The sequence below is a fragment of the Numenius arquata genome, chromosome 15, assembly GCF_964106895.1.
Source record: "Numenius arquata chromosome 15, bNumArq3.hap1.1, whole genome shotgun sequence".
Classification (NCBI taxonomy): domain Eukaryota; kingdom Metazoa; phylum Chordata; class Aves; order Charadriiformes; family Scolopacidae; genus Numenius; species Numenius arquata.
The window spans coordinates 4132413-4150406 of NC_133590.1; the positions used below are offsets into that span (position 1 = coordinate 4132413).

The 17994-nt window shown below is 49.2% G+C and overlaps 1 protein-coding gene across 2 annotated transcripts in view; it reads right to left on the reverse strand.

Annotated features, from left to right (window-relative positions):
- The window catches only part of SH3PXD2A (SH3 and PX domains 2A), a 272406-nt gene that overhangs the window by 171724 nt on the left and 82688 nt on the right, over nucleotides 1–17994 (reverse strand). For both annotated transcript variants that reach the window (XM_074159062.1, XM_074159061.1), the window contains exon 3: nucleotides 16069–16144. In XM_074159062.1, the coding sequence (XP_074015163.1) occupies nucleotides 16069–16144 (76 nt within the window). The remainder of the gene's footprint in view (nucleotides 1–16068; nucleotides 16145–17994) is intronic.

Consider the following 17994-nt stretch of genomic DNA (forward strand, 5'->3'; position numbering starts at 1 on the left):
CAAATTTCCAAACACACACACAAACACGCACCAGGAACACACTGACACTTCAGAAAACAGGAGCTGGGGTCAGATGACACTTGGGCTCTTCTGAAAATTTCCTGCTGGAGCCTTTCACGCTGTAAAACTATCCTGAAATAATTCGCACACTCCAGGCGGAAAAGCCAGCTGCTTCCCTAGGTCAGCCTGAGACCTGCTCTTGAGATCCTTCACTTGCTCACCCAAAATAAGCACCTTCTTGGGAAGGAGGCTTTCGCTGCCTTCCTCAAGATCCAGAAAAACCCCAGTTTGTGACCCCCATATGCCAATGGGAGGTTCCTACCCCCTGCCTCTGTTTGCATGAGGCTGTGTTTTATGAGCCCAAAAGCACTGCTCTTGAAGGAGGACAAAATGGGAGTGAAAGACTGTAAATCGCCTGGAAAGAGCAGCACTTTGCTCTCCCTGATGCTCTCAGCCCTGCTCCCACGCTCCCTCAATGTGGTACCAACATCAAGAGAAACTGTGCCTTGGGCAGCCTAATCTAAACCAGACTCTTGTGAGAGGCAGCCGGGCACTGCCAGGAGGAAGGACCAGGCTCCCACCACCTCCCCTCCTTCACGCCGCGCTGCAAACAGCAAAAACCTCAGCCATTTGATGCCGAAATTCAGATTCTCTCCTTGCGCCCCCCACCTTCCCGTTCTCTGAGGAGGCAGCGGTGAACCATCCTCTCCGAGTTACGCTGTTGCACACGGCAGCAGCCAAGAAACAGTTTTTTCCTTTGCAAAGAAATCACTCCACCAGAATGTAGTAATTTTACTCCCCAGTAATTAAAACGCTTAAGCTCCAACTCACACTTCCAAGCATTTGCTCAGAAGGGAGGAAAACTAACAAAAACATTCATGGCCATCACCAGAACCACCCCTGTGAAAGGCCTAATTCCCTATATTGCTTTAATTAAAAGCGGATGAATAGCAGTCTCCCAGCCTAGAAACCTTGAAGAGAAATAAAGTCAATCTATAGGCTTATGAAAATAAAACAGGAGGAGGGAAACAAACACAAAAATCCTGCCAGTTTTAGGGCTTACCAGTGGATTATAACATCTGGCCTCTCTTTTCAAGGGGAGGTGAACCAGGGAATGGACGGGATGGGGAGGACACAACCACCTCTCGGAGCGAGCATCGTGCGTGGGGAGCTGGCGGTGGGAGAAGAGGAGCAGAAAGCCGCAGAGAGAGACAACACCCTTGCTCGCACGTTTTTGCCTTCACGGCTGCCTGGAGGAACGCTCCTATCTGCTGACACGGCAGAACAAAGGATCTGGTTTAATTGAGAAAAAAAAAAAAAAAAAAAAAGGGGGCCCGGGGGAGAAAACGGAGAAAATCCTAACAGATGATGAGTATAGCTGACCTCCAGTGAAACAGAGAACAACTTGGTGAGGAATAATCTAATCCATAAGAGCAAAGTATTTATCGTTTATTACAGCCAGAGACCACCCTGCTCCAGAGGACGTCTGCAAACAGATGTGAGCACGGAGGCTTTAAGCACGGCAATGAAGGCACCAGCCGGGCAAAGGTAATTACAGAAAGATTTTAGTTCTGCAGTATTTGAGTGCTACACAATGTTTTATGGATTTATTCTTTTAACGCCACAGGGAGATATGACAATACTAGTTTGTCTCTCTTTTCCCCCCAATAAAAGAAATGCAGAGAGTCTGGGGGTAGATTTGGCCCATCTATATCCCACCGGAGTCCCCACATCTTCTGTTTCCTATTTGTAAAGCACCTCTGACAGTGGGGAAAACTAGGGAGGAGTTTTGGGCAGAATTAACGACTAAACATGGGTTTAACTGATGATTCCTAAGATCTCACCCTATCGTTGGGGGACAGAGAGAAACTGAAACCAAACCCCCTCCAGCCCTCCTCACCTGCTCCCACGTGCCCAGGGAAAGCCCACACGTGGTGGTGGGTGGGTGCAGGACATCATCTCTGGGGCTTCACAGGAGCAGTATCGACACATGCCCAGAATGAACCAAACTCCATTGTTTTTCTACTCGGGCCAGAGAAAATTAAAACCTTGTGAAAGTCGCTTTGTCTTAGAAAGAAAGCAAATTTACTTTGCTCAGCTTTATTACATCTTAGCCTTCTTATCAGTTTGATTTAATTCTTAAGTTGTTTTAAACCCTAGTGTCATATAATCTGGCAGCTACGGTGATGGGCTTTATACAGAAAAACACCGGGAAAGGGCTTTCAAAAGCACTCAGACCCACTGTGACTGCTCCTGCTGAAGTCAACAGTAAATCCAACGATACCACCGGGAGCAGAGGTCAAGGCTGAGTAGACTCGACGCTACAGAAACTTATGGGTGGGATTTTCAATCTCTTCAAAAATGATTACTAATAACAAAGTATATTAAAAATAAAGAGCTAAGTTGTGACCCTGAAAATATTTACATATGTGCCTAGCTCACAGCTTGTAAGTAATTATGGGGGGCTTGATTTCTCTCACTTTCTCTAATGTAAGCCAGGAATAAGGGTCCAGATGCACGTGGAAAACCTTGGCTCATGGAGCGGGTCAGCTACAGTGATTTTGGTGGAATCACTCATGCTCGGCAGAGCTTACGAGCACAGGCACGCACACAGCAAGACTCCTTAGAAACACCAGGATCTTGCTAAACCCACAGCCCCACTCACGTGTAAATACACCAAATGTGAAACGGGACTTTTCTGGCTGTGATTGTGCTGGATATTTGCAGAAGCCACATTAAAATCCACTCACTTCTGATCGACCATAGTAAAACTTGGATCAGAAAATGAGGGCTAGTTAAGAAAAACTGGAGAGAGAGTGTGTGTGTGTGTGTGTTTTATTATTTGTGTGACATGTCTGACGGTGTGACATGAATTAACCTAACTTCAAAGGATGAAACATCATCATTACAAAGCATTGCGTCGAGTATAACCATTTCCAGGCTATTATGCAAACCCAACTGAAATAATATTATGGATACAGGATTATTCTAGTTCCCTATTAATCCCAAGAGGAAGAGGGATGTGACTTATTTTCTCATCCTGACAAATCACCTCAAGACGCTGCTGAATCAGACACACTTGCAGCTTAAGAGGAAATAAGTAAAAATGTTCAGCTTTTATTACCAAGTTTGAAGATTCATTAACGAGAATGTAAAACTAAACCTCATTTAAATCCCCTCCTTGTTCATGGTATAAATCCTTAGCTTGTGTAGTTACCCTGGAATGGAGAAAGAAAAGAGCTGGAGAAGGTCAACACCCCAGCTATTTGTTTCCAGGCAGTTTTACTCCCAGGTTCCTGCACAATACAGCAGTCTTCACTGCAAACAGTTCAGGGGAAATGCTTTACTTGCATAAAGGCTGCAACTGTTCCCGCTGCACTGAAGCCATAAAACTACTGCAATTGAACCAAAGCTTGATAACAGCTTAATGGCATAAAGCAATATTTGGACTAAATTGAACCTGATCATATCACTCTAAAGTTCTTTTCCAAGTTAAAAGGCTTTTATTTATAGTCTTTACTTATACCCAAGAGACTTTGACATACTTTAACTAACCTGCCTTCCTTGTCTTCTTAACCTTGGTCCGTTTCCAAGAAAAAAGATGTCATCTGAGCACAGATGGGGTTTGATTTCCAGAGCAGCAGAATTAACCCACAACACAAATCCCTTGTGTTTATTCACCGAGTGATGGTGCGTGTCCTGGGGAGTGAACTTTCCTTGATGAAAGGGGTGGAGGGGAACAGGCTGGAGGTACCTCCGTTACCACAGCAGCCACTAGCATGAAACAAATCTCTGAATCCCACCTATTCCAACTCTTCTGGTTTCATAGACTCCACCAGGAGAGCAGAATATACCGAGACCCACCAGTGGATCAATGTCACTGCTATTCACTGAATCTCCTTACATACAGGTCACCTCGTGTTGACACAACTGTCGCAGAGTGCCATGCTACAGAAACATGGCTTAGATGGTGCAATCCTGGCTGCAAACACAGACTAATTGGACCTCAGGCAAAAGTATGCCTCAGCCTTCCCTCCACCCACTGAGTACACACGGGAGGGACTTCGGAGCTGCCCCAGCAGTCAGATACCATGTCAAATGTACACAGCGTCTGCATGGAGCTGCACCAGCCACCCTGGCCGAGGAGGACTAATGAAAGGACAACTGAGCAGCATTTATAGACCAGAGAGCGTCGATTCACCCTTGCTTTGACAGGGCTAGAAAAAATAACATTTTTGTCTAGGTGAAGGAAAGAAATTGAAAACCGGGATTATATCAGGCTGAACAATGTCACGATTGAAAAGAAAAATCTTTTCCCCGTCTCTTGAGGGTCTTTTTTTGACCTGTATCTGAGTCTTTTTCAATCAGGTCTAGCAAGTGACTCCTCATGTGACGTGGTGGTGGCATCACACGAGATGCTGCAGCCCCCAGATCCTGGTCACCTCATCTGCCTGCAGCAGCACTACCCTGAAAGCTTTGTGCCTGTTGGAACGGGTCCAGAGGAGGGCCATGAAAATGATCAGAGGGCTGGAGCACCTCTCCTATTAAGACAGGCTGAGAGAGTTGGGGTTGTTCTGCTTGGAGAAGAGAAGGCTCCAGGAAGACCTTATAATGGCCTTCCAGTACCTGAAGGGGCTACAGGAGAGATGAAGAGGGACTCTTTGTCAGGGAGAGCAGCGACAGGACAAGGGTTAATGGTTTTAAATTTAAAGAGGGGAGATTTAGTTTAAATACTAGAAAGAAATTCTTTCCTGTGAGGGCATGAGGCACTGGAACAGGTTGCCCAGAGAAGCTGTGGATGCCCCATCCCTGGAGGGGTTCAAGACCAGTCTGGATGGGGCTTTGAGCAACCTGGTCTGGTGGGAGGTGTCCCTGCCTAGGGCAGGGGGGTTGGAACTAGGTGATCTTTAAGGTCCCTTCCAACTCTGACCATTCTATGATTCATTTCCCTAAACCTCTTCCCAAGGAGCAGGGATATACCTCACTAGCAGGGGCACCTCACTAGCTTGGCTTTGTTAGAGCAAGACCTCTTCAGTGGGAAGAGAGGCCCAGGCAGGTAGTTCAACCAAGCTTTTCGTGGTCCAGCAGCACATCCTGGGCTGTGGGATGCTGCAGGGCAGAGCAGGGTCAAGCAGGGCAGTATCGCACTCCAGCACAACAGCTTTTGCTTGGCACACAGCATGCTCCTTCCAGCTGTGGGCAGCCCACTGGTGGCTCTCCCGTCCCATGTCACCACGTACCAGAGCCAGCAGCAAGCAACCCCTTCTTCTCCCAGCCCCTGGGAGAAGGGGGTGGCCGGGACATTGTGCAAAAGTAAATATTTATGTAGCTGGGGCCTTCCTTCCCCTGCCCTGTATATTCTCCCCCTTCTTATAATGTCACAGATCAGCTGTTTTCACAATTGTGCAGGAAATGAGTTCCCCGCTGGCTGGCAGCTTAACACCCGCGTGTGCTGAGTCTACTGTGGCTACACCACTCATCTCCGCTGCTGGCTCCTGCATCCACCTGGGACCTTCAGAGGATGGGTTTGGCCAGAGTGGAGACGGGACAGTCAGGGACACGGGCACGGAGCTGCATGACTATGGTAGTCCTTCTCATAGCTCCAGCTCAGAGGAACCCCTATCCCCTGGTCCATGGGTCAGATCAGGATCCCGGGAGACCCAACACTCTGTTTATGCCACTTCAGAGCAAACATCCAAACCAGACTCACAGAGCTTCCTGCCTGCACGCAGCAGCGACCGCGCTCAGGAAATTCAGGCATATTTCAAGCTTGCGACTTTTTCTTTGTTCTTCGGACAAAGCCTCGCTCGCTGGAGATGTTGCTAAAGGGATTATTATCTATAGGAGACTTCTCTTCCCAAGAGGAAATCTGCTAAACACACAATTCTGCATTTGCTCTGTTTTGTAGGAGCCAGGATTAAGACAGGAATATTTTCCCTTCTGCTCTCCGCGTCTAATGATTTAAATAGATCAGTGGTGACGACACTGCCTACTGGGAATAGGCACAAATGCCTTTACCCTGTTCTCCAATCTGAATGTTTTACTGCTTGCCTGAGAGGGTACCAAGCTACCCTGTGTTTGGTGGGAAGAGCTGGAAGAATTTGGTGGGAATCACATCTAACAGTGCACCCAGTGAAAAAGTGAAGTCTGCCCCAACCAGCCCCAACACCCCCAATAAAACCCCAGCAAGGGCCAAACCAGATTGCAAACGTCCTGCTTATTCCGGGTCAGCCCCGTGCCGTTCAGAGCCCTGAATATGAGAAGGAACCTGCAAGTCTGAACTTGCTGATACTCAGGATGTAGAAGCAGAAGGAATGTAATTTTCTGCTCTTCATTTAGAGGTGGCAAAACCCTGATACAAAATGACATGGTGAAAGTGCTTAACTTCAGACCCAAGGAAATTTGAGAGCAAACATTAATTACCTCCATCCTGAGTACAAGCCTGGGGCCTGTATTAGCACCTCTCTGAATGGGAGAAGCTCGAGGGCATTGAATTTCCCACTTCTAGGACTTACTTTCTTTTCCTCCTCTACCTACCATTGGTTTCCTCTTTTTAATTCCCATGTTGTTTCCCTCTCTCCACCTCAGCTTTCCCATTAAACAGGACTAAAACTCTAAAAAAAAAAAAATCACAGGGGGGCAGACACTGCCCTGGGTTATTTCATTATAGTGGAAATCAATTCAGTTTGGCAAATCCCTGCCCACAGTATCCCCTCACTCTGCTCCCGAGTATAAAGATCCCCTTATGAGGAAGGACAAACGTGTTCACGAGAGCCTGAAAATAGCTGCATTGTGGAGTAGGAAGGTCTGCAAACACACCACACTTAAGAACATCAGCACCCGAAGAGCTTAATAGATAGAGAAAATAAGGTAGGAGAAATCACGCAATCAAGCAGCAAATTCCCAGGTTCATTGTTTCTAACCCACAGGAAAAAAATAATCACATCCTATTTTAAGCATGTGAGTATATAAATAAATCGGCTGGCCCAGCCAAAAGGCAAAGTGAGCTGAAAACAGATTCAAACAGAGGTCTAGACTATTACTTAGCTGTGAGTCTCAGCTGGGCTCTGCTCTCCCCTAATGCTAAAGCAGCTTAAATCTGAATACAACAGAAGACAAGATCAGGCAGAGAAGCAACATCCAGGGGGAATACCTAGAGCCTGTGGAGCTGCAAAGCCATCCGAGTTCCTGGCATGCCTGACTCCTGTGTTAAAAAGCACTTTCATTATATGGGCCATTTGTTGATGGATTGTGGGAAAAAGTAGATTTCAACCTAGAGATGAAGACAAGCAAACCCTTATATAAAGCCACCCTCTCCCCAGCCTGTGGGTTGAATGCAGAATGCTCTCAGACTTGCTACATACCACCCACTTCAGATTACAGACTTGCAGAGTTATTTTTAAAAAGTAATTATAGTAGTAGAGGGCACACTCATCTGCAACGGCTGCCTGAGGAAACGATGAGCCCAATGCAACTCAAACTGCTTTTCAAGTCTATAATCATGTTTATTTATTGCCTTTAAAAACAAGAATCAAAATCCAACTAATTTCTGAGTAAAAACGCCTGTGTATTTCCCCAAGGAGTCCAAGCAGCTCTACTGCACTGAAAACCTGCCCCGGCCATTTCAGTCTAGCATCCAGCACTGAAAAAAAATAAAAAATAAATAAACCCTATTAGCTCTGGCTTCCAGCAAACCCAAATCAAACACCCTTTCCATTCTTTGCTTTCCCTTGAAACTGTGGCTTGATCATTACAAAACTCTCATCAGGAGACTCAAATGGTCTAATGAGAGGCACATCATGTTCTGCATATGCTGATTTCTGCCCAGAGGTGGTTTCTGCTTGAGAAAAATACCAGCTCTTAACCTGTGGGGGAGGAGCAGGTACAAGCCCCAGAAAAATATTTGGTAGGTTTTTCCTATTTCAGCCCCTCATTTCAGCTTCCAGCCAGTGGATGTTGGATTTGTACGCTGAGATAGGACTCAGAAGAGACTGAAAGAGAGGGAAAAGGACCAGGTACGTGGGCAGATGCCATCATCGTTATTCCTTCCCCCCTTTTCTTTTTTTGTAATGAAACCAGGCCTTTGGCTCATGCTCTATTAATGCCCAAAGACCTCCAGAAGGCCTGACGATGCCTGTGAAACAGGCTCAGCATGCGAAGCCAAAAGCCCCCCTGCGCCCCGTTAACGTGGGGCTCATCACGGCCCCTTCCTCGGGGGCAGCTCTGAAAGCCGGCACTCACTGGCGGCTGCCTTTTCCGCGGCTTCTTCAGTAGGAAGCAGCCTGAGGGCATCCCATGACCTCACACTGGACGACTTCATCTTTCAACCAGAAAAGACTTAAACCCTAAAAATAAATATCTCCATGGAGCCTGAAGAAAATAATACGCCTGCCTGCCCCCCTCAAAATCATCAATCCTCCTGCCGCCCGGCTGAGGAACAGCCGCTTCCTCCCGGCAGCCCTTGCTTTCCCTTCAAGCCCGGAGCCGACAGGAAATCCATTCTCCTCTTGTGAGAGACAGGAGATGGATTTTCCGCAATACCTCTCCTAGCAAGGCAGAAAATAGACAGAAACAATAGAAACTGCTTTCTCAAACAATAGGAGCTCCTGAAGAGCGGCTCACCAGAAGCTCGGCATCACCCAAGTCCTAAATAAGCTGGAGTGGAAACAAGCCAAGGACCTGTTAGCTGTCTTGCGAACACACTCCCCTGGCTCAAATATAAATTAATTTTAAACCTGGAGTCACTCTCCCCTTTCAAACAACAGGCAGGAAAACTGAAAATATGTATATTAAAAGGGAATTATATTGTGTTATGGAGCGGTCCCCAAAAAGCTCTCCATAGCTGCTCAAGCCACCAGCATCCCATGCCACAGTGCCATGGGGCACCTCCTCACCCCCAGCAGCTCCTCTGTGGTGGGGACAAAGGACTGAGATGCTGATTTACTGCAGGTGGGGGGCAGGGCATGGGGGGCAGAGCCCCTCTTTCTCCATCTGAGAAAGTTTTCTCCCTCATCTTGAGGAAAGCACAGCAGAACATCTGGGTTATTTGTGTTACACAGGTAAGGCTCAGCAAACCAGACATCTGAAACTCTTCTCTCTATGTGTATGTGTGCCTATTGTCTCCGCAAGGCTACCCCTGCATATTAAAGGAACACCATTTAGGATAACTTCAGTCATATTTTAATCTAAAAAGTAGGATATGACTGTGTAAAGAGAATTTTATCTGATCTCCCCTTTATTTTTTTTTTAACCTTTAAGCTACTTTTTGAGTGGTTCCCAACTGCTGCAACACTGTTCATTTCCGTGTAGATCAGGAATTCAAAATTACTCCAAAGAAAAGTTAAAATCACTTACAAACACCTTGTTGCCCTGGCTGAGAGCACTGCAGGAAAGGATAATCAAAAATGGAAAACAAGCCTGAAATCAAATATATTTTTGCCCATAAAATCCAGCTAAGAATTAGGACAGGGAATGAATTTCCTTTTAAATGCACAGCTAGCAACCACCTCTCCAAATGAGATAACAGCCTATGGTAAGAATATCTCTGAGATTTCTAAGGGTCCTCCTCATCCAGCACGTTCCTTATAGTCCCCGTGCCCTCTGTCTCCCAAGGGGGGCAGAATAAATGTCGAAAACGTTGCTGAAATGCAGCACCTTTGACAAAATTGCACATGGCCAGAGCCTAATTTTGCTGATCCTGGTCTCCATTTACAGGGGTGGAACATGAACCGCTGGATCCGAAGGCCACCGCGGTGCTGGTTGTTAGGATGAGCCCATCATCCCTGCTTCAGCACAAGAACAACCACCCAAAATCTCTGAACAAAGAAACGCTTGAGAAGAGAGAGTTCTTGTGATCAAGTTCTGCAGTTCCTTTGCTTTAGCTGCTAAGATGGACATTCAACAAACTGCATCAAGAAAAACTGCACTGATACTTTATGCTTTTAACAGTGAAATGGCAATTCTATTTTCAGCTCAAGTGGACCCTTATAGCTGGATATTCTATTCAAGAGCTTCTCAATCTTTTTTCCTCCTACATCTCAGTGTATGTATTCACACTTTGCACAGCTTTGCATGACCCTACAGTCAACTCTTTGCAGCAACTCATCCTCATATCCAGAAGTGTTCCAAGATATTTTCTGTATGTTTTCCAGAGACACAAAAGTAACACCCACGACCCTAACAAAAATACTGTTTTCTGCTCTGGTCATAGGACTAAATAACTCATAAATTGAGATCTTCTGATTCTCCTGGTTCTGATTCTCGGCTGGTTCTCCTCCAGCTCGGAGCAAAACAAAAGGCGCAAAGCTGGAATATACACAGCCGAGAAGAAAAAGAGCTGCTCTCATCACCACGGACGAAATCCCGCTGTCACAAACCTGCTCGAGCCTTTCTCCTCAGCTTCCTCTTCCCCAAAGACAGCACTGGAAAGGGCAGAGGGGAAAAAAAAAAACAAAAAACACCCAACACACCAAACCGAAACCGAAAAGCAGACATATCCACCTGGGATGCAGTTCATCGGCAGGAGATCTCCTTCCCCGCTGCAGCCCGCGAGCAGCAGACACGGCGGAGGCGAGGAAGGTCCCCGGCCGGCGCTGGCGAGAGGTTATTCCCCGTTCTCCTGCATTGTGCAAAATGGGGAGGCTCCCGCCAGCGCTCCCCGCCTGCCGGCACCCCTCGCCAGCCCCAGGTATCTGGGCGGTGCTGGGATGGCCTCCCGCGCCCTCCTGACTCACTCATGGGACTGGGCTCGGCTGGGGCTCGCACCCCCGGCTCCCGCTTCGCTGGGGGAACAGCCCCCAGCAAACCCCGGGCCAGGGGAGGAGGAGAGGCTGGGGCTTCTCTGGGGAACCGGGAGCCTTGCCCAGAGGTTAATTAGGCAGGCGAAGCCCTCCCAGCTCGGAGCAGCTCATCCCGCTCCCCACCTCGCTGGCACGAGCCACGCGCCGCAGCTTGTGGCCAAGATGGGGCCAAACCTGCACTACCTGCAGGGATCTTCCTGTATTTGCTGCCTGTCCTTAAAGTGCCTCAGCTGGCACACTGCATGTTCCCACTGCTCCTCAAGGCCAAGGAAGGAGAAAGCCCCAGAGACCCCTTTGAGATGGTGCGTGGTGCCCGGGAGTTTATCTTCTCAGGGGGGAAAGCAGGTCATCAGGGCATGGCAGGGCCAGACAACAGCTGGTGACATCTCATCCACCACGCCACCATCCCTCCCCGGTGCCCCAGGACAGAGCCACCAAGCTCCCCTGGCAGCATGCACCCTGAAAAGGCTGGTTACCTCTTTCCTCAGTCAAATCAAGGGAGGAAGAAAATCCCAAGTGGGAAAGAAAGGAAGAAAGAAAGTGTCTCTCTGGCAGAGGCTCCCAAGCGCTGGAGGCAGGGACCGGAGCCAGGACAGGGTGCTGCTTCTGCAGTTGCCTGACCAAGCTGGTAGGGCAGCCTGCACCGACCCCCTTGGTCCCCTGGGGTAGCGCCCAGCTTCCCAAGGGCAAGGAAAACCAGGCACATAAAGTAGGATGTCTCCCTCTCCAGGCAGCATGGAAGCTGAAGAGCAGACACTCCACAAAGATCTTCCCCTTCCAGCACGGCCTAGGCAAAAATCCCCAATTTTTTCAGCAGGGCTCAAAACTGGCTTGAAGTCCAGGCAGGGACCAAGCTGGAACCTGGGCAGAAAATGCAAGGGGCTGCCATTCAGCAGTGCGCAGCCCTCCGTGCCACGGAAAGCCCAAGCCTCTCTCCACTCCACTCCAAGCCTCCCTCTGCAGGGATCTGCAGCCCAGTAGCCAGCGTGATGGGATGATTTCGTGCCGCGTTTTCCCCAAGGCCCTGCTTTGGAAGACACAGAGGAGCAAAAAGAGCTGACATCCCTCCAACTCCAGCTTTGTCTCCAGATGGCTCTTCCACTTAGTGCCAAGAGAAACGAAAAACAATGCAAGCCCTGGAGTCTTGGGTCAACCACTGCAAAACTGTTAATCCCAGGGTTGCATCGCCCCATCTCTGTCATTTGTATTTGCCACTGCGTTCTCCAGAACACAGCACAACAGAGCATTCTTCTCCTTCCAGCTAAAGTTCCTTTATTAATTACCTCAAGGTCCCTGAAATAAGGGAGCCCAGATCCATAACCTCTTCTCTCTGCTGATGCAGATATAAAAGAAGCAAAGCTCTGAGTTCACACTCCAAAGATTGCTCTTTAGATAGGGAGTGGTGGAAGTGCTGGAGAAATCAGTGCACTGCAAACGGGCTCAACCAACAGTCCCACTGCTACAGCCAAACAGCCTTTTTCGTCTGTGTTTTCTTACAGTGACAACCATATTTCATCTAGAAAGGGGTGTTGCAGCAAATTTTATTCGCACTCTTCCACAATCTCCCTCCATCTTCTCAAAGAAAAATTTCATACCACCAACTGAAAAAACACTCTCTGGCCACCGCACAAACAGGTTTTCTTACGTGGTTTTCTTTTGCCTCACCTCCTCAACGCAGACTTTTCCAAGGGAGTAGCAAGGGAAATCATGGAGACAAAAGGAAAAACTCAAGGGAAAAAGATAAAACAGGGAAAGGAGAGGAAAAACATAAATTTTGCCCTCTTGATATGGTAAAAAAAGCCAAACCTCACAGAAAAATTGAAGGCAGAGGGGTGACTCTCAAAAAGTAAACCAGAACTACCAAGTAATCCACAGGAGATCTTTTACAGGACTACCTGACACCGTGTATTACTTCCTTGCTCCTCTTCATGGCACTAAAAACTGCAGAGTCCTTGCTCATGTAAGAGGGAAGTGTGGGAAAGATATATACGAAGAAAGAAATTGGTAAAATAAGATAAAGTTGTCCAGAAGAAAGAAAAACTGCACTTTCCTGCTGTTGAACCCAGTATGGTCTCTCCTTGAGAGCAAGGCTCTGAACTCTTGTTACACTTTCCTTGGTTTTTACAGGTAAAAGGCTTCCAGCACAGTCAAAGACTGAAGCTTGATTGCCCCAGCAGGGAGGCACCTTGCCCAGTAATCTGCAACCATATAACCACCCCAAACCAGCAGCGGTGAGCACAAAGGGGGCTATCACCTGGTGCGTAAAGCAAAAATCACAGCCGACATGTAAGAGGTCAGCAAAGCAGCAGCCACCTGCACCCTGGTGGGGATGAACCCTGCTGCCAAACACTTTCTAGCACCCAGGGAATCTGCAATCTGTGCAGACAGTGGGAGGGAGAGAGATGTACAGCCGGGAGCTGAACAGGGCAGTGGGACACCTTTTGCTTTCCTCATAAATCAGGATCGTGCATCACCGTCTCTGCTTTGTGCAGGGTGAGCTGAGATACAGCCTGACTGTGCCCAAACAACAGCATCTGGGCTGTCCAGTCTCCTGCTCCAGACGCATACCCAACCGATGCTCCTGATCCTACTGGGGTGACAGCAGAGCAGACGCTAGCCCTTTCCTTGTGGGAAGGAGATGGGGGAGCTTGCTTTCACCCAGTGAGACCCTATGCATGCCCCGTCTGCCATCCAGATGATCACAGATTGACCAGGAGGGTGCCACAGAGGCCATTCATCTCTTGGTTTAGACATCTTCCCTTCTCCCTCTCCAGGCCAGAAATGCTTCCAGAGTTCTGGATCCCCCAAACCCTGCTGTGACTAAACAGCTAAACAGTCAGGGCATAGGAAGGGAGAGATTACACTCCTCCTTTTGGACCCACAATATGCCACCCACCAGGCCTGGGTGGCTCTTTGGCCCAACTTGCTGTGGCCACCCCCCAGTTCTTCCCATCCAGCCCTTCGCTGCAGCAAGAGATTTGGGTACCACCACCCCCTACTTCTGCCTATGGAGCAGGGGCTGCAGGGGCTGCTGCTGCGACTCCACCACGCTACGGCCGACCAGTCCCATACACATCGTCTGCCATGGCAAAGTCACCTGCGAAGGTGGCTCCTCCATTCCCAGGCTCAGATCATGCCTTTATTTCAGGCTTTGGTAATAAGCAGGAGTCACAGGCTGGCACGCTTTGACTTTCTAAACCAGACCTGATGGGGGGAAGTTGCACAGACCTGCCAGCGGCACGGGCAAACCCCGGGCACTCAGAAACCCAGCCCGCAGAGTCACTCCAGCTTGGCTGAATCAGGCCCATAATAAGCAAGCAAGATCATAACATCTTCATAAAAGTAGGATTTAAGTACAAACATCTGCCCTGCTGTTTTCTAATTAAGACAGTTTATAGCTAGGTATTCGTTTCAGTAATCCACGGCTCCGGCTGCAGAAATGCCATGCGTATTCTAATTACGGCAGCTAGTTTATTTAACAGAGTTTGACATTGTTTGACATTTAGCTGAGTCACCTTGTTCCCGGGTAAAGCAACAAGGGCTTTTCAGCAGTTCAACAAGAAAGAGGAAGAGATTCGATATCAAAAGTAGAATGTCTATCACAGAAATTTTAAATTAAATACAGCTGAGATCTATTCTATTCTGGCAGCTTCTCTCTTTGGGACACTAAGTCAACCCAAATGTTTTCCAGATATAACTCTTCCTTCCCCTTAAGAACATGCAGCAGTACCATCTCCCTCATGTTCTTGCAGTGTGGGAAGGGTAGGGAGTGTTGTAATGGGCATATGGGATATATCTCATCCTCCGCAAATATCACCCACCCATATATTGGGACACCCATCCCTAAGAACTGCACACAGGCTGAGCATCAGTCATCTGCATTCAGCCAACGTTTTTCTGGGACAAAGTAAAAGAAACAGGCCATTGAGGGTCAATACAGGAGGAACAACTGTTACCTGCAGACAGAGATCCTCACCCAAAGCCATCTGCACTCCTGTACAGGGCTGTTCAAGGACCTCCAAATGCCTTCCAGCAAGAAACGCAGGGCAGCGGTATCCTTCCTCATCATACAGAGGTTTCATGAAGTGACTTGTCTATAAGTTTGTTGGTGGCACAGCTGGAGAGAAAGCCCACGCTGGGACTCCTCTCTTCATCCTGGGTTGGAAATGGGGGGCGACACCACCTCCCCCTGGCTGCAGAGGCTCCGGATGCAGCACAGAGCAAACCCCGAGATCCTGGGGCTGTCGTGCTGCCCTGCTGCAGTTCCGATGCTTGCGTCACGTATTTGCCCTGCTGGTTTCCAAGCCCCAGCTTCCCTGCTAGCCCTGGAGCTGTGCTCTTCACACATCTGGAGCAGCTGCTCTGCCTGTAAACAGTGTCGGGGACCGCAGCACGCTCCTGGAGAGGACAAAGCCCTCCCATCCCAGCCTCTCCTTACAGACCTTTGGGGAAGAGCTAGGAACACCTTTTTACAGTTAAAGACAGAACGGACCTTTTAACAGGCTGAAAACACTCCATTTATTCTGGCAGGCAGTGCAGCGAGCCAAGCTTTAAACCAAGAGCCAGAATCGTGCAGTCAGACAATGGGAAGCTGGCCTCAGCGCGCATTTCCAAGAGCACGCTGTGGTCTGGCTCATGTCCCCCGTGCCATCCCTGCAGTCGCTGCGGGAAGAAGCTGTGTGGAAGTGTGCGCCGTCACCCTGAGGAGAGGATATTCATCATGTTCAGGCCCTCTCTGAGAGCTGTCAGAGGGACAGTGGCTCAGGCCAAAGAGATATTTACTTATCTTTTTGGCCAGCGTTGCAGAAATACCCGTTTGCTTTAACCTTCTTTCAGTTTCCTTTATAACCCAGTGGCAACTCTAATTATTCATTCCTTATTGGAGAGTAAGAGTGTCTGCAGAGCCACGGCATGCAGAACAACGGTGTCTCTGGTCTCCAGTAGCCTCCCAGCTGGCGGCCCAAGCTCAGGCTGTCTGGTTGCACCCCACAAGCACAGCCCCCCCAGAAGCCATTGAATCCCTTTGTGTGGCAGGGCACCAGCCAACCTGAACCTGAGCAGCTGATGCAAGATCCCCCGGGAGCCCTAAACGCCATGCCAGTTATTTTAGGAGCGGGGGGGGGAGGTCTGGCATCACAAGGCTGCATGTACGAGCTCCCAGGGAAGAGACATTTGTAAGAGTGGTCACACAAAGTACTAGAGACGGTAGTTTGGGAACTGCAGTCCCCAACTGCTCTCACCCATCTTAGGGCTCTCCGCCCGGCATTACCTGGTAGAAAAGGGATGATTCTTTGCTTGGGGTCTTTCTGGCCTCCTTCAATCGGGAACTTGTCCAGAAGCTGCATCTGCAAAGGAAACAGAACAAACACCTTAGGGGGAGAACGTGGACTGGCCGCACGGGGACCAGGGGATCTCTTGGTCTGTGTGTGGTTCAAAAGAGGATTAGCAAAGCAAAGCAACCGCGGGAATTTCTCTGCCCCGTTGCAGGGGAGGCTGTACATAAAAAGGTACGATTACAGTTCACTCCAAGAAAGGGAGGGCAAGTTTCTGGCAGCGCAGAGGAGCTGGGACAGGGCCCAGGCAGACATCTGAGCCTGGCCTTGCCGCCGTTCTAAAATTAGGCTCTCATTCTTCCTTACAAAACACACGCCTTGTCTCTAATCCGCAGCCTGCCCGCATTGCTGGAGACACAGCTTTTACCTGTCCCTGCAACAGACCACCCGCCTGGCTAAAAACGCTGCCCAAGCAAGCGGATTAAAGAGTATTTAATAAAACAGCCGCTCTGCCTTCTTTGCTGGCACGGCACTGCCGCTGCCCTGCTGCAGGAAGAGCGCTCCGGCTTTCCCAGGGAGAGAGAGTGGGGTCTGGGGCAATATCCTCCACTGCAGCCCCTATGTGGAGGGCAGCAGCAAAGGCCAACAGGGAAGGAGGCCTCAGGACACAGAGGATCCTGGAGGATGACACCACCATAGAATTATAGAACGGTTAGAGTTGGAAGGGACCTTAAAGGTCATGGAGTTCCAACCCCCCTGCCCTAGGCAGGGACACCTCCCACCAGACCAGGTTGCTCAAAGCCCCATCCAGCCTGGTCTTGAACCCCTCCAGGGATGGGGCAGCCACAGCTCCTCTGGGCAACCTGTTCCAGGGTCTCACCACCCTCACAGCAAAGAATTCCTTTCTAGTATCTAATCTAAATCTCCCCTCTTTCAATTTAAAACCATTACCCCTCATCCTATCACTACACTCCCTGACAAAGAGTCCCTCCCCATCTCTCCTGTAGCCCCTTCAGATATTGGAAGACTGTTATAAGGTCTCCCCGGAGCCTTCTCTTCTCCAGGCTGAACAACCCCAACTCTCTCAGCCTGTCTTCATAGGAGAGGTGCTCCAGCCCTCTGATCATTTTCATGGCCCTCCGCTGGACCCATTCCAACAGGTCCATGTCCTTCCTGTGTTGAGGACTCCAAAGCTGGACACAGCTGGACACCATGAATGGCCAGAAGGCACAGCTCACAGTGGATGTGCTCTCAGCCCATGGCAAGCTCTCTTTAGCACATGGTTACGGACCACCTGAGCCAGAGTTTCACCCACATCAGCTAAGTTCTTGTCCCACCAGCTCCTAAACCCTTCCCACCACAACCCCCTGTTTCTAACACAGCCCTAAGGGCTGACCAGGGCTCAGGATTCGTGGCCAAGAAGGCCAATGGCATCTTGGGGTGCATCAGGAAGAGTGTGACCAGCAGGTTGAGGGAGGCTATCCTGCCCCTCTGCTCTGCCCTGGTGAGGTCCCATCTGGAGCACTGTGTCCAGTTCTGGGCTCCCCAGTTCAAGGACAGGGAACTGCTGGAGAGGGGACAGCAGAGGACCACAAAGATGATGAGGGGACTAGAACATCTCTCTTATGAGGAAAGGCTGAGGGACTTGGGTCTTTTTAGTCTGGAGAAGAGAAGACTGAGGGGGGATCTGATCAATGCCTATAAATACTTCAAGGGTGGGTGTCAGGAGGATGGGGCCAGTGGGGCCCAGGGACAGGACAAGAGGGAACAGGCACAAACTTGGACATAAGAAATTCCATCTAAACATGAGGAGGAACTTCTTTCCTTTGAGGGTGGCAGAGCCCTGGAAGAGGCTGCCCAGAGAGGTGGTGGAGTGTCCGTCTCTGGAGACATTCAAAACCCACCTGGACACATTCCTGTGC